Genomic DNA, 17,505 nt, shown 5'->3' on the forward strand with positions numbered 1-17,505 from the left:
CTGATCACAACGCTGACTCCGGCCTCAGAAAACCAAACTTGATTCCCTGCTTGCCAGCTGCCTGTGCTACTTCAGGCAAGTTTCCCTGTGCTTCTGCTCCCTGCAAGTACCCTGAGGAGATAACACTGTCCTGCCTCCAAGGGCACTGAGCAGACAGGCACAATAAAGCACTGGGACCCCTGGGTAGGAAAGCGCTGTCTGGTTTCCCTGGCACAGCACTGGCTGGGAAAAAGCTTGTAGTGGATAAATCACACTAGAGCAGTGCAAGGTGACAGCTAGTCCAATAGCTCAAACCTCACGGGGCCAGAGAGTCACTTTGCTCACAGAGGTGTGAGGCCCAGTCATGGTCTTTTGTGGGGTGTGGCAGCTGTGCCATCTCAAAAAAGAAACTCACTTCTGCGACAACTGCAGCACAAGCTGCTGAAGGTCCTTTAAAGACAGGAATGCTTAAACAGCCTTGGTTTGCAGTGGGAGTAGAGATCATGTTTAGTAACAAAGGTAGCATTCCTGATTTGGAAAGGTGTGTCACACTGAAAATTGATTAACTTCACAGCTTTGTAGCTTCATTTCTGAAGCACAAGCTCAGACTTTGCTTTGAATCCCAGAGGTTCACGACAGAGCATAAGCAATAATCTCTCTCTCAGAAAGAAAGAAATGGAAGCACAACACTTCCTTATTGCAGCTCAACACTGTCATGTTTCCATCCCTCCTGAGAGATTAATGGAAAAGACAGCTTCAGAAGGAAATTGCTTCACTTGCTCTTGCTTTCATTGTGGCTATAAACAGCTGCTGGCTCACCTGGCCGTTGAATGACATGCCCTCCTGGGATCTGATGAACTCGCTGTAGGCCTGGTTAGCTCTGACAATGACTGTGGCTACTGCTTCTTGGTACTGCGGGGATGATGTTGCTAGCAGAGGGAGTGCAGCAAGAGGAATGTGATCCTGGCTGTTGGACAGGCAGCCTTCATCATAACTATATGGGCTGAGGCTGGATAGGGCAAGAAACATCGGAAATATTTAGCCTAACATGCAGAGCAAGGAAAACCATTTGCAGACAGTACAGTCAATATTGTGGTTCATGGGGAAAAAAGAAAAAGGGCAAAAAAAAAGGCAGAAAAAAGCCTCAAGATAGAAAGGCCATTTATTCCACTGTGAATGGATGAGAGCTTAATAAATCTTTCTCTCCCATCAAACATAAATCTTCAAGGACAACATAGTTACATTGATGGAACAACCCTCAGACAATTAAAGCCTCAGTATTTATTGGATTAATTAGAATAAATCAATCTCAGAACTCTTGCCGCATGATTACTGTATTCACTGCACCTAAGTATGAAATCGAGATTGAATGCCTCGCTAGTATATTAATAAGTGCATTCTCAAAGTGTGGTCAGAGCATTCAATACAAAATGCAGAACATGTCAGGGATACAAGAAACAAAAAACAAGAGTGAAATTTTATGTTTCTCTCTGTGACAAAGCACCATCAATTTACCTGGACACCAAAGAAAATGCTTCAGAGCAGATGGCTGGGCAAGGGACTAGCCTGATGGCAATGTGGCCAAGAGCAGCTGGGTAATGTACCCTCATCACTGTGTCAAATACTGTCGTGATGGTGTTGACATCACCTTGCTTAGAGCTCTGGTCACCACTTCCTGAGTCCAAGATGTTCCCTCCATGAAGTACCAAGAGGAGGACGTGGATTTTACTTGGCTGTGTTAATGGCTGCACTGATTCATCCTAGGTGGGAATGAGAGACAGCACGGTAGAAAAGCTTATTTTGCAAAGAGATTACATTTGGCTCAAGTGCATTTTATGCAAATTTTATCACTTTTTTCTCCCCCAAGCTCACACATGGTGCATACAGTATATGCACTAACCACATCACGTCCAGGCAAGGACGAGGCAAACAACAGTCTGTTTAAAGACATTACTGGTGTGCATTAGGATGGAAAAAGAAAGAAATAAAAGATGGGTGTTGCTTTCTCTTGGGGTGCTGAGCTCAGCTGCAGCAGTTGACAGTAAAACACATTCAGCAGAATTAACAAACAAGATCAAACAGGTCAGCAAATGGCAAGTTACTGGGAAAAGAAGTTGCAGGAAGAAATCAGCCACTGCATCTGCTTGCCTAGGACTGAAGATATAAATAAGATTTCAGATTTGCTTATACTGTTGCAAAAGAGGAACTGAAAAGGAAAAAAACTTCAAGACCCTGTGATCCAAGGACTGGCCAACATCTACCTTAGACACTGCTGCATGAACACAGTAAAGGTTTTTATTTTGTCTCTCCAAGATGTTTGCTTATTATGTTGAATCAATTCCTTGCCTAAACAGATAGGCTGTAGTTTGGGGGAAGGAGGGAATTGTACCTGAGCTCCAGGGTGGGCCATCATGAAGCACCCTGCCAAAACAGCTGTAGCCCAATTCTGATGCCCCAGGAGCAGGTACAAGAAGATCCAGTTGTACTGGTCACACACAACAATGGAGCAATAACTATTTTTAATATCTATTTCTTATCAGGGCTTTCAGTGTTTACAGCTCCCATATGGACTAAAATCTCCCACCCCAACACTTCTGAGATATGTGAAAGCAGGTACTGCTCTTTCCTCCTGTGCCTCATCCCTTCTGCTAGCAGAGACAGCATTTGAGAACTTCCTGGGCAAATTTCTGTTGAGGCAAAGAAACAACCATTGGGAGTGGATGTAAAAGGGGTGGAAGGCAGCAGTTATTTTCCATTTGGCAAATGCTTCTCATTTTAGCATCTCCAGTCACCTGTTGTCCTTCGAGCTGTGATTGAGCCCCTGACAAACCTCCTGGTGGGAGGGAAGCATGCCCAGGCACACATTAGCAACCTAACAACTAGCTGACATTTTTACCAGGTAATGTTAAAGCATGTCTTAATGCACAGCCCACCAGAAGTATTAAAATTCACATCCAAGTCTGTAATAAAGATTTTCCAGACCTCCTGCATAAGAATGGCCTTTAATTATTTAGTACCATTACACTGTATTAATGCCTGCTCTTTAAATCTTCTCTGATTCCGGTTTACAGTGCCTGCAAGGTGAACTTTTGCCTGGCTGGAGGCATGGGAGGAGCTCTCAGCATCTCAGCACCATTTTTGCTTTCAGACAAATGTTTTAAGTGCTCATTTGGAGAACAACATGAGTCACCAAGCTCAGGTCATCCGGAGGTTTATCAGCAGTCATTTGGAGGCGCCTTTCTCTTTCAGTTCATTAACCTCTGCTCTTGAAGGAAGTGGGGAACATGCGAGCAACTGCTGATTAGTTTAGGGGTGGAGGTGGCTATTTACAACTTTCTGGTAGGAGTTCCTGAACTACCTTTTGGTGATGGAGGCTCTTAACCTGAAAATCACTACAATGGTGGCTGGGAATTTCAGACTGTTTTAGTAGACTGTTTGCAAACAATCACAAATAACTGGTTTTTTCATCTCAATTTGAAGTCTGTTCTTTTTCTAAAATGAAGGCAGAAACAGGAGGGAGTTGAGTTTGTACAGCCCTCTGAAGAAGAGAAGTTCTTCACACCATCTTGAGCTCTAAGAGGAATCTTAGGGCTGTGACTTTCTTAGCTTGAGCTGGCTAGAGCCATTCCTGTTCCCAGCCACCCACTCTCCACACAGCTCTTGAACTCTCAGTCTATTATCAAAAAGCCAAACCACCATGAACTTGCAGCCTGGCACACAGAGTAACACCAAAACCATGCTCCTGGTCTTCGCTAGACCACGACATAACTTAGGCCCTCTGCAAGCAGCTACATCATCTCTGCAGCACAGACAGGCAGATGTTTGAAGGGTAGGATGAGTACAGCCACTCTAAGATGCTCTATCTCACTAGGACACTGAATTGCAAAAGCTTGTGTATGCAAGTCTAGAAAGCTGAGGAAGGTGTTATTATTTATTTATCATTTTATTCAGAGCGCTGATACAGGCTATGCTATAACTGCTTTCCAAACAAGACCCTGAGCAGCTCCAAAGAGTGGGCTACAGCCAGGCTATGTCACTTGGACTACCTCAGCCTGCACTTTGGTGCTTCAGTAACAGTTCTCCTGCTCCCACCTCCACACTAACTCCTCTGGCATTAGCAGGAGAGCTCTACCCAGCAGTGCCTCAGGCAGCAGTTATCCCCACAGGATTAGTGGGGTTTTTTTCCAGCTGGATGTCTGACACTGTCTGCAAACTACAAAGCATTTTCTATATGATGTTCAAAAGACAGGTGAAATAATCCCTTAAACCTCTCCATGAAGTACACAGCATGCTGGTGCAGCTCTGAACAACACACAAAGACAACACAGTGCTCGTGGCAAAGGGAACCATTTACCCCATTTACCCCACACAGACCTGGTCCAGTGACAAAGGATCTCCTTACGAGCAACTAAAGCACTTACTTCAATGATGCTGAGCCTCTCCACACTGGAGCCAACGTGGTACTCTGCTGATGTCTCGTGATACAAATCACCTGGAAGCACAGAGGTTTAAAACATCAGCACTGCAAGATGCTGTTTGGCAAAGACACTCTTCCATAAAGACACTGTTTGTGGCAGTGCCCCTCAGCCTCTTCTGCCTCATATCTCCTGAATTATTTCATCAAACTGCCCTCTCCCTCCCTACCGCCTCCTTCCACCCAAGAAGCCTGGGCAATACTGGGTCACTTCTTCTCCAGCAATTTCTCCTAACTTCAGTGAGCACTGAGGACATCAGTGAGCTCTCCTCTCGTTACAGCGACCCAGTGTCGTTGCTTTATTAAGCACAGTAACAATGGGAAATCCCTGCATAATTGTCAGAAATGATGGGTTTGTGGGAAAATAAAAAGGAATTGCTTGAACTATGCTGGGGGAACAGAGATGTGATGAGTTCATACATCTGTGCCTACACAGACTGACTTTGTACCAGAAAGCCTAAGTGTCATCTTCCACGGAGCTGCTACGTGAATTGATCTGGCTGAGGAGACAGCTTCCTTTCCAAATTTCGTGACGATGAGCAGAAAATAAAACCGAGGCAGATACAGACAAGAACAAAGGATGGAGCAAGAGGAAAGAAGAGTCAGGAGAAATTCAAGTAATTCAAGACAGAGCTGGAATATTTCATCATTATACAAGAGATGCTGGCTGTCGCACAAAGGAGCCAAACCAACGTGGAAAATAAAAGAGAATCAAGAGCCACCCCAACTCCCACTGGGCAATTCTTTTTCAGCAACACTGGGAAGTCATTTTTATGCTCAGCTTCTCCTTTTGTGAGATGAAGATAAGAAGTTTTACCTTTTTCAGAATGTGGCTGTAACAATTACCTGGAAATACTGTAAAATAGCACATGCAGTTTTTGCTTAAAAACAAAAAAAACATTACCCTGGACATCATCGCATTCGGGGGTTTCAATTTTATCCATCAGATCATTGGAACTCCATTTGGTTATTTCTTTCGGGAACATTTCCTCATTGTCAGACAAGTCCTCTTTAAAAAAGATTTTTTTTTGAGAGTCACATACATACAAATATGCACACAGATAAGAGCAAAGAACAGAATTTTAAATAAAAGCAAGACCTATAACTCCATGTAATCTTAGAAACATCTGGATGGCTTAAGTTATAGTAAAACATGATACTTTACCAACTTTTGTTATATAGAAACCAAAACATCTTTTGAAAAGTAACCAACATGTTTTAGTTACAACTTTTTAACAAACAAAACTCCTAAGGCATGGCAAAAATAACATGTTATTTTTAACGCTACCATTTCAGGTAGTTTGACGTTTTTCTTGCCGTACTTTCTGATGATGCTAAAGCAGCCAGAATGCTCCAGTACAGGAGAGGACAAAGCAACATTTGCCACTGGGATCCTCCCAGACCTGTTTGAAAGCTGTGGGCTGTCTTTGGGGGAAGCAGTGACAAGGATCACTAGAGTTAATAGGACCAAATACCTAAAAAGACATGAGTAATAAAGGAAACGTGAACTCCCTGAGCATGACGGCTCCTTTATTGGGTGAGAGCACGGACCCAGCGCGAGCCGGGCAGGGCACCCTGTAGCCTCCACGCTTCGTGCTTTGTCCTGGCGAGTTCTTGGGAAGGAAACAGAAGCCCAGAGCTGCTGCTTGAACCCGTGGGAAACCAAACAACCACAATTCAAGTCTTATGAAGATGTCTTTGGCATGGGTTGCTGGTTCCTTTTTTTTTCCCCTCTCCTTTCTCTTTTCCTTTTTAACATTGAGGATGTATCTTTTACTGTTAAAGAGGTTAAGTGCTTTCTAATTTATTTATTGTTCTGCACTTAGTATTTCTTTCCTGAAAATTCTGGGCTTGTAAATTTAATAAAGAGTTATAAACATAATCATAACAGCAGTAATTACAGATGTCTTGAAGATCTAAAAGCTGTAATCTTCAGAGTCCCAGACTAGGATTCCCCCCCTTTCTTGCTGCTGTACAGTTACTAAGAAAGTAATTAGCTGGAAGAATCCTAGGATGGGGAACAAAGATTATGAAATATATTTATCTTTTCAGCAAATCTGAGCAATAGCTTAAAAAAAATACATATGAAAGGGACTAAATGCAGAGCCAAGCAAAGACCAATTATTTTTAGGAGTTTCTATTTACACTTTGACCATAAAAAGAGAGTGACCTGGAAACTTCACATCAACATGCCATTTCCTTTTTCAGCTATGGAAAAAAATTGAGTAAATCCCATTTCCCTGCACAAGGGAGTGTGGAGCTACCTGTTCAGAGCAAGTGGAAAGCACAAGCCTGAAACACACATGCTGGCAAGAAAATTAAGAGGAAGATTGCACTCAAAGCTCCTCCAGCAACTTAATCTAAATATTAAACTTATTTCCTTGAGAGGCTTAATTACAGCCCTTATTGCTGCTCAAGTGATCACTGAATGGGATATTACTCCCATTATTAGCATTTATTACAGGAGAGATATTAGATATTACTGTATTTGTCACTATCTTTACCAGAGTATGGCAGTGAACGAGGATGAGTGGGAAGCCAGTGACAAGAAATCGTCCCGGGCTCAGGTTACGCCCACTGCACTGCGAGGAAATGTGTGTGTATATGGGAAGCACTTCTGAGGAACTCTTGCTTGGCGTTGACTCACATCCTGATCTGTGCCAGTTCCCATGGTACCGACCCTGCAAACCTCTCCGGCAGGATGAGCTGCAAGCGGGTGCTTCATCCCTGCTCACAGACCCGGAGCTGGGACAAGTCAATCATGGGCCAAGGGGCAACAAGAGGTTCCTCCTGAAGAGCGGGCTGTGTTGAACAGCACACGCATCAAGGCTTCAACTCGTAAGCCAAAATCCCATCGGACCAGGCAGACTTTTCAAACCCAACTGTGCAGGTTGCAGAGGACAATCTGTATGTAAATGGAGACACGCTGTGTGCTAGTAGAAAAGGAGATGCTTTTTCTCTTCTCAAGCTCCTGGAAGTACTGCAACAGAGGTGCTGATACCAACTGTGGCATGAGGCTCATTTTTCTTAATTCTCCTTCCCAGATCTGTTAGGAGCATGTCAGGGACTCCCTGGGAGACTGGATCTCAGGCAGAGCCACCTCTATCTCACTTTTATTATTGACTAATTAAAAAGGCAAAAAAGAGGGTGGATAACAATGATGCCGTTTCGATGACTCACTCCTCTTTTCCTGTATGGATGCATATTGCTACAATAAATCCCTTGCATAGTTTTTGTAGATGCTACAGAAGTTAATAAATAGAGACAGTTAAACTAAGTTGGCCCTTCTCCTTCCAGGCAAGAGACACATTCATCCCCTGACTTGCACACATCCTGGCCATTTAAGCTGCTATTGTGCAAGTCACTACTCTACAAGAGCACGACACTTTCCACTCCAGAATTAGAGATGTCTGCCTAAATACTCCATGTGAGAACTCTTCTGGAACATGATACTGTCAATTTTATGAGACTGAACTTTAGCTGAACATCAGTGAAATTCTGCTTTACAAAACTGGGGTGTAACCTTCTAACAACTGCATTTCACAGAAAGGTCACCGACTTCATCAGCACACGCTGCGCATCTAACTTAGATTAGCATTACTAGTCGAGAGAAGAGTCCATCTGTTGTCAGCAGAGACAGAGCCCTTCAGGCTTAAATGCACATTAAGTACAATATATAAAATGAAAGCAGTGAAACAAAGCTTCTTCACACGCACATGCATAGAGAAAAAAAATAACACAGCTTTCTCCTAATACAGATATTCAGAATTACTCTGAAAATTCTGGAATCAGCACCGATTAATTTTGCCACCTGAAGTACCTTGTTGCATTCATTATTATATACCTTGGAATGGGAGAATAAGGAGTTAATAAAGGCAAACTTGGGTCTCTTCAGGCCCAGATAGGACAATTAACCATACTTCTTACTGATTAAAAAATAATTAGAAAAATAAACAGTCATATTGAATCAGAATCATTAGGACCAGTTAGTGACTGGTTAGTGACATTACTAACAGACCAGTTAGTACTGCTGAATTTTACCCACACTCATTTGCACCAAATAAAACACAGCTCCAAAGGTTAAGACTGCTCAAAATCCCTTCAGACAGATCACACTGAATCTGAAACGTTGCTGTGTTAAATATAAGAGTCTGTTGGGTGATGCTGGGGATGCTTGAAGAAGCTGCACTGATGCTGCACGTATCTTAGTTAGAAAGGAAAAGACTTCAAACAAAGCAAAAAAAGTCTCGCTTCCTTCCCCGCTCACCCCCCACCCTCACGCCTTCCGTTCTCTTACCCCACCATTTCAGGAAACAAAAGATGGTGATTTAGGCTCCACATACCATGTGCATCAAAGAATTCATCATCTGAGCTGTCATCTGAATCTCTGGCAATGCTCTGCATCCTCCACTCGGAGATACTATGGCGTGAGGGACTTGCTGGAAAAAACAAAAAAGCCTTACGCGACGTGCTACATCGACAAGACGGAGAGTTCCCAACATGATCTCTGCTGGAGGAAGAGTCCTGTGTTCTCTATGAAAATTCACTGCTGCAATATTAAAAACACAAAACCCCGATGATGCTGGTGTGATGTCAGTGTACCACTTTACAGATCCTGTTTGTTTACTGTTGTTAGAACCTGCCAGCAAGATGCTACATTAAAGCAAGCTGTTTGTATCACTCTTATGCTATTTTGAATGGCAGCTATTTATAATTGTTAGTAGGACGTGCAAAATCAGCTGGGTTTTAAAGTTTGCAATTAGGAAGGAAGCAGGCTGATTGGAAGCTTTCTTCGTGCCTCTAATCAGCACACAAACCATGCCTCTGCTTCGCTAACTTTCGGGTGGGTAGCTAAGCAGAGCAGTCTGGATAGAAATAATCTGTTTTCTGGCAGGAAATTGCTTCCACACAAATTGGATTAGAGATCTATTTAAACTTTAAACTTGAATGATTTAAACAACATGTTATTCAACTACTTCATAGGGAGCTGTCAGAGCGGCTGTCCTGACGGAGAAAAACCCAGCGGTCTTTTTGGTTCCTGCTTGTCCTCTTGTTCTCACACCCACCTGCTCCCTTTCATTTTCCCCTCCAGAGTTCCTCATGCTAAATATAAATATAAATGTATTACAGGTTTTTTTTTCCCCCCCTTTTTTTTTCCCCCAGATATAATTTAGCAATGATCCAGCCTGAACTCTTCTTGGCTGAACTCGTTACAGAACAGACATCTGCTGAAGGGAGCACTGTCCAGAGCACAATGAGAGAGAAGGTTTCTCCCCTCCTTCAGATGGCTCTTGCATGTCACACAGTGCACACAAAGCGTTTGCAGCCACCACCTAACACAGCAAAAACCTGAGGAGACTGACAAAATTCTCATTTAGCATATAAAAAGACACTGAAAGGTTCTGCTTACTGTGACAGCTGCACGAGCTGTTCCATGCTATTGTGGTAACAGTGTCAAATCTGTAAGTCAAATTCTTCTAATTTTGCTACCCGGTTGTCACATGGAAAGAGGATGGAGACCCTGTGCAGAGTCATCTAATTGCAGCTCAGCATTGGCTTGGCAGCCCCCAGCCACCCCACTGCCCACCCCTGTAGGAGCAGCAAGCGAGGAGGTTGGCAGAGCAGAGTTAATTCACGCTGGAGTGACGTCAAGGCACTCGCATAATAGTTGCTAAAAATAGAGCATGTAATAACATATGGGATGGTGACAAGGGTCCTGCTATCACCAGAGGTCTCGCCCAGATGGTATAGAAAGGACTGAGATCTTCTGGAGAAAAGGCGTTGCTTTTTTCAGCTGGAGGTAGCGGTAAGTCGAGACAACCCTCCTTGCTTCCATATGTTAATACGCTGCCAGCATGAAGAAGGATTAAAATATCTGCATGACGTACTTCCCAGCACATCACAATTCATTTCTTTCATTACTTTTTCTTGTAAAAGCAGAGACATTCTGCAGTTTAAAAGAAATTCATGCTTTGCTACCGGTGAAAACCTTCAAGTGAAATCCTAAGAGGTCTGAAAACTAAAGCTTCCAAGGAAGGTGTCAGCACTGGAAGAAGGGGGTTCATAACAAAGAGCATAACGAGAGACGGGCACATCAATATAAAATCCTGGTACAAGCAAAGTAGCCAGCATTTTTGTCTTTATACAATGATTTATGAAGCATCTGGTAGGTTCTTCCCTGGGGCTCACTCCAATGACTCATCGCAAGGTAAAACTACTGCTCATCTCTCATTCACCTCGTGATGAAATCAGCGATGGAGTGGTAAATAAAAATGGAGACTCAACCCACAATATTAAGTGCATATGAGAGATGGAGAAGCTTCACTCACCCAGATGTCCCCTTCCACCGTCACTGGAAGAAATGCTGCCCCTTGGGGTTTGCAGAAAAATCAAGATTTTTTTTTGCCCTCTTGCTGTGACAGCTATTGCCCAGCTACCAGCTGTGCTGGACTAGAAGGAGAGGGAATTGCTGAGGGTTCAAGGCTTCTACCTGTAACTCGCTGAGGATTCAGCCCTTTGTACAGAACAGTCTGAGGAAGGGAAGAGTTTAACACAGCAGAGAGGAAAAAAAAAAGTGACTGCCTAGGGTGATGTGGATGACAAAATTCAGGACTCAAAGCTGAGTCCTTACAGGGTCTCCATAGGGGATTTAACAGTGAAATCCTGAAAGCTTGCTGCATGCTATTGAAAAGGGAATATAAACGCGATCCATGGTCCCAGCTAATTGCGAGCTGTGAGGTTTGGGCTCCGAACAGCTACTGCACACCATCACCAGAGGAAGGCAGCAGCCTCCACCCACATTTTTGGGGGGTACCTGCTTTGATCTCCCCAGTAGCTAATGGGGGTTGCTTCACTGTGTGAGCTACACTGCAGCACCCACAGAGCCAAATCCCCGCTTTTGGAAGGAAGGGCAGGGGGTGAGGTACATGCCTGGCCAAGAGGACAGGGTGCCAGCTGTAGCTGCTGCCTGGAAAACAAGAGGCAGTTAATGGGGACCCACAGCCCAGCCAGTTCTGTGACACAGCAAACAAGCAGACATCCAGAAAGGGAACACTGCTGAAGGACCAGGCCTTGTAAAAGCCACCAGTAGCTCTTGGGTAACAAAGACTGACTCTCCTTGCACCACGTTTGTCTTCTTCTGAGACCCAGCGCTGCTAACGAGCTGCTGCTTGCTCTTTTGCTGTTTTTTTCATAATTTCTCTGCTTTTAAGGTTGGCAAGTATTCTGCCATGTGCCACTGAGTCCCAGTTATGGGATGGAGAGAAACTTCCCAAACCCGTAACAAATCATCTGAGAAGACTGAGCCTGCAACACCAGCAGAGAAGGTCTCCAAGTTAAAAGGATTCACTGGAGAAATAAACATTGTCCCAAAGGTGCCAGCCTTGAGGACACATGGTCACACCTCCCGAAAGCCCAACCTCCACGCAGTTCAGAGGAGCAAGTCATCAGCATCTTACCTCCTCTCTTTGAAGATCGTGAAGACTTGGAAGAGGTGGACCACTGCTTGGTAAGTGATCTCCCAGAGGCTGCTTCACTGTTACCAGGGGCATCCTCTGTGTCAACAGGCGAAACTGTGCTGGCTTCAACATCCTTCTCACCAGGAGCATCTTTGACACTGTGCTGCTCAGTATCATTTTCACTACAGAACTGGGCCATCTTCTGAGCCAGCATCAACTGTGCCTCCTTCTCCAGCTGCCGGATATCCTCAATGGTGAGCCCATACCATTCGTCCTGCCAGCACCACGCCTGCCGATGGGCACGGACCATGACCTTCCGCAAGCCTGCAAAGCCAGAACACCCCAGTCACCAGTGCTGCAAGACTGTGGGAATTTTGCCTTCCCCAAAACCTCAAGACACCATGACAAGGATACTACAGTGGCATCAACACCACGATGCTATGCGCTGCAGTAAAGGACCTTCATACAGCAAGGGTCAGGATGGCAAATTGGACACTTCAGGTACTTTGTCTCCTCAATTCTTGGTAACCGACCATGCACTGAAAAATCACCCACTCTTCTGTGACTGCTTTTAACTTGGGAAAGGATTTCCTAATTCTGAATCCAGGACTTTGTTCTGTGACCTCCTGCACCACCAAGGGAGCCAAGCTCTGGGAAGTTGTAACGTTTAGATTCAGCCTTCAAAGTGAAGTATGTTCCCAGAAGAAAAAAAAACTAAACAAACCAGAAAAAAGCCAACAACAGCAAAAACCACCGCTTTTTAAAAAAAAATTCTAAGAGAATTTCAAGTGGTTCCTTCATGAACATTACACAGATATAATGGGATGGGAAGCAAAGTAAGGGATGCAATAAAGATGCTTTGTTTTGCAGATACCATCTGTCTTCTGCTGCATGAGAAAAATGAAGTGGGTAAAGCCAATTTAAAATACTTCAACATGTCACATCTCTGAAAGGAAGAACTGTCTCAATATCAACACACAATGCTCCTGACCAGGAAACAGAAACTTTCCTCCAAGACTTAAACTTGTTGGCTGACACCATCATACCACCACGACTTTTAAAACAGCATAGTCACTCAGGATTTTCAAACAATAGTACTGCTTAAAAGCTCATGACAAGTCAAAGCTCCAAACTGCTATTTATTACTGATGGGATCACACAACAGTAATGGTGCTTTTAAAAGCTTCTATAGATACCGACAAACTAATCCTCAGGAGCCCTTCTGAAAAACAGAAAAAAAATCAATTAATATTGTCCCCCCCCTTTAATTACTGGGAAACTGAGGCAGAGACGGGTTGAAGGACATGCCAAAAGCAGCAGTGGGATTTGTTGTCAGTGGGATTACGGATTCACAATCCTCCGCTGCTAAGCCTGGAGCAGAAACATACTGCACTGAGAAGCTGGCAGGCAGGGTAGCCAACCTCCCACTCTAACAAAGACCCTGGCCAAAGACCACAGGCCACACCACCACCACTGCTATTACACGATAGAGAGCAACCAACAGGCTACATTAAAATAATTTATGTTTTGGGAGCTGCCGATCTCTAACATCAGCAAGAGGAAAGACAGCCCTCGTTAGCCACCCTCCATTTCCAGGAGCATGGCCAAAGCTGGATGGTCCCACTGCACACAAGGTTTCTAAGGTGTTTCCAGCAACATTTGCTTCACTGTTGTACAGAAAGTGTTTGATCTCACTACTGACACAGTTTCTCTGATCTTTGTCTAAATGTTCCTTTTGTTTTCAGCAATACTTTTTTTTTTTTTTTAATCATACAAAAAGCCAGTTTTTATATAGTTATTTCCTTCCAGGTCTGGGTACTTTATTTTCTGCTCTGTACTTTGGTTGGTTCTTAATGCTACCAGCCATCAAAAGTCAACCTAACAGGAGGAAATAATCATTGAGATCAGCAGCTAATGTGATGGACCAGCTCAACCTGAACTTCATTTGCACTGTAAGATTAAATCTATCAATATTTTATGCCTTTCTCTGCCTGACTTTCAGAAGGGAGCTCCACGTAGGAGAGGCAAGTTTGAGCCAGCAGACTGTGACCTTCTAGGGGCAGAAGAAGGGGCCTCGGCAAGTTAGTTCTGTTCAGCCGTAGTCAAGATTCAAAGTTATTTCCCCCACCAGATTACTTTTTGCAGAACTACAGGAGAGTGTTTTAGCCTCTTCACCTCCCGTTATGATTGACAATCAGCCAAGCTTAAAAACGAAGATTAAATTCCCATCACATCCACACTGAAAGCCAAAAACCATTTCTCTTGCTGTAATTCAGTCCCCAACACCACAACCATCCTTTGGACTTCCACATCCACAATGTCCACTTCTACATTGCTTGAAACACCTTGAAAACAGCCTGCCATCAGACACAGAAGCAAAGGGCCCCCTCGCTCTCATCCCAAGGCTTCCTCCATTCCAGGGCTCAGCAGCATCTGTTCACGCTCCTGGATCCAGCCTTGATGTATCAATGCACCAACTCCTCAGAAATTCTGTGTAAAGGCCCAGATGCCACCGACCGCAGATCTTTGTATTAATGGACTAACACAGTAAGGAACATGAAAACCACTTGGGGGTAGAAAAACAAAAAAAAGACTCCTGAAGTTCTCCTGTGTCTTCTTTCACTTCATCCCTTATTCCACAGAAATCGCCTGTGTTGCTTCCTCCCAACCCACAGACGTCCCCATCTGCACTGCTCCCATCACTTTGATTAGACATCCCACATCACCCTTCCTTACAGCCTTGTTCTTTTGAAACTAGGATGGCATTACAGGGCTCCGTGGCTGTTGTGCCTCTATCACTCCAGATTAGTTATGAAGTCAAGAAGACCGAGATTATTTTCCTAGCCTCCGGCCTTCACCTGGGATGTGTCAGCGATGCTGCATTTCTCTTTCTCAAAGACAGGGAGAAAACCTGTAAGAGAACGAGGCTCTCCAGGTGCAAAAGAAATTAAAAAATAAAAATCATGGCTTGCAGAAAAAAAATCTTCACTGCTAGGGAGGGAAAACGTGAGCAGTCCCTCAGTGCACAGCAGTGAGTACATCACTGAATTAATCTTCAGCCTGCAGCGCTGAAGCCTTCCAGTGGGCAGCAGAGACCCAGAGGACATGGGGAGTGCCCCCACACAGCCATATGGATTCAAGATCCAGCTATAAATGACTGACTTCACCTGTCCAGACACTGCTTCCCTCCCTGTGCAATGGAAAAAGTCAAGTCTTAAAGTCTTCTTTATCAAAATGTTAGAGAAAAACAAGCTTTTTATTTGAAAAGTGAGGAGGGGACAGATCAGTCCTAGGAAAAAGAGTGTAATTGGGAAAAATTCTCTTTTTAACGGATCAGAGATGCCCACCAGGACAGTGCTGTGGTCCAGCTTGTTTTAATTTTTCTCTTTGGCAGGAAGGGAGGTGCAAACACCCTCTGCTCAGCCCGAGAAGCCCCCGACCTACACTCAATCCCACACACTGTGCTTTTCAAGCCACGCCTCGACCGCCGGCGGCAGCCCATTCGGCAGTTTGCCTTGCAAGCCTGTAGCACACTGCTGGCTAGCGGGAGCGGGTCGGCGAGGACAGGTTGGGCACAGCATCCCACCAGTCATCTTATTCCAGGTCAGACAGAATGCAACAAGCCCAGTGGAGCTGAAGCTCCAGGCAATGTAACACTCCTCCATCCCCTCTGTCACCACCAGCTGTGTGCTCCCTTCTCATCCACGGAGCAAACAAACCCAGCAGTATGAAAGATGGTCTTCCAAAAAGGTCTTTTTGGTGTGAAGAGGTAACTGAGCAGCACAAGAGAAGCAGGGAGGACTTCAGAGTAGGTTTTCCACTTCCACCCAGCGGGCACCATGCTCATCTGAGCCTTCTTTGCCAGAATCAGAAAATAACCCCACAGTCTTGGCAGGCAAGTCACACAGTGAAGTCAATCAGAAATCATGGGAACAGGTTTTTTTATAAGGATGCAGGTACCAGCTGATTTCAGTAATATCAGCAGTTAACAAGACTATTATTTCGCTAGAGCGTGCAACACTTTGGTTTAAAAATAAACAAAAAACCCAAAACAAACCCAAGAAAACCACACATGCACGAATGTACACGTGCAGATTGAGTTCAGAAGTACCCGTCATTGTTGCGTTGATTTAATTATAACATTTCCCACTGCGTTGTGCAGAAGGATCATCTGTGAAGAGTCTAGCGGGGTGTAAACATTTAAATCACTTGCTTTTCAACTCATCACCTCAACAACTCCGCTGCAGAGACTGGCTGAATCCATGAGGTGCTGACTCTTGTCAATGCTTTGCCTGCAGATCATGGTGTTGAACTTAATCTCACAAAAGGAAGTGTAAATGACCATGAGACAAGCTGGGACAGAGAGGACTCTTTAAACAAAAGCTTTTTAAATTCAGCTATAGTTCTGGGTTTGCTTTTCAAATTGAAGTAAAAATAGTAACTGAAACTAAACCTCAATGCGAAAAACCAAAACCATCACTAAATCCTGCCCCAAAACCCCTCAACTATAAAGCAACTGTTTAGATACCCACTGACTATGTACCCAGTGGTAACATCCCAAAGCACTTTACACTGCACTCACAATTTCCTGGCAGCAGATAAAGGATGCACAATTTTCCTTGTGCAACACTATTTCTTTGATAGTCACAACAGACCCCACAAGCACGTTGTACAGTTCTGGTTGTCTCAGTGTTATTCAATCAAAGGTAACCTGCAATTTTATCTGCTTGCTTCCCTACCTTCCCTTCTTTCCTTGTTCACACCACTCACAAAGAAAGCCCGTGGTCACATCTGCATCGTGCTATGTGCAACCTGCCCACTCTGGAAAAGACTTTACCTGCAGGCCCCACGAGATGAACCTTCTGGATGAACTTTCCATTTGAGGGCTTAAGTGAAGCAAAAGTTCTGCAAAAGAGCTTTCTGAAACCACTCCCACTTCATCACTAGGCATATTTAGCCTAAGACTTGCTGGCTTAGACAAAGCTCTGGTTACTGGGATGGGAACACACTTTGCTGGCTGTAGTATACGATCAGTAACCCATACACAGTCAACACATTCGTTTAACAGTAAAAGAATCATAGCCCACGTGCACCATTAGGAAGCAAGTGGGAGCAGAACATTATGCAGTGCCAGCCCAATTAAACTTAAATTCTATGGGAAAGGAGTAAAAAAGCACACAAATATTACAGCCAAGTAGACTAATAGCCCACAATTTTAGTCTGTGTCTCAGGCTGTCAAAGCACTGAGTAACTCTCCAATTAGTCATCAGAAAAAATGGCTGTTGCACTCAATAAGACCGAGAACATTTCAGCACCATCCCCCAGAGTTACTCCCTCTGTGCTCAGAAGCCTTTCTACGTATCACAATCCATCCATCGTTTAATTCAGACGTGTTCTTCTTTCAAGCCATTCTCTAATTTTAATTTGCACTACTAAAGGACTGCTCCCCGCTTCGGGCAGAGTTTGAATCCCACTCTTGGTTTCTGCCCTGGTTTTCTTGCTGGCTTGACAACCCTGAACAGAGCGAACCAATTCCTCAAGAAACAAACGTGCAGAAGCTGGGAACAGAGGAAGCAGGAGAAAAATGCCAAGGGG

The 17,505-nt window shown here is 44.2% G+C and overlaps 1 protein-coding gene across 1 annotated transcript in view; it reads right to left on the reverse strand.

The window, feature by feature from the left end:
• The window catches only part of PITPNM2 (phosphatidylinositol transfer protein membrane associated 2), a 65,225-nt gene that overhangs the window by 25,331 nt on the left and 22,389 nt on the right, over positions 1-17,505 (reverse strand). Inside the window, exons 5-10 of the mRNA XM_029087081.1 lie at positions 11,911-12,234; positions 8,797-8,892; positions 5,358-5,462; positions 4,401-4,471; positions 1,495-1,739; positions 799-988 (exon numbers count right to left, since the gene is read on the reverse strand). Of these exons, the coding sequence (XP_028942914.1) occupies positions 799-988; positions 1,495-1,739; positions 4,401-4,471; positions 5,358-5,462; positions 8,797-8,892; positions 11,911-12,234 (1,031 nt within the window). The remainder of the gene's footprint in view (positions 1-798; positions 989-1,494; positions 1,740-4,400; positions 4,472-5,357; positions 5,463-8,796; positions 8,893-11,910; positions 12,235-17,505) is intronic.

This window comes from Antrostomus carolinensis, unplaced genomic scaffold, assembly GCF_000700745.2.
Source record: "Antrostomus carolinensis isolate BGI_N321 unplaced genomic scaffold, ASM70074v2 scaffold32179, whole genome shotgun sequence".
Lineage (NCBI taxonomy): Eukaryota > Metazoa > Chordata > Aves > Caprimulgiformes > Caprimulgidae > Antrostomus > Antrostomus carolinensis.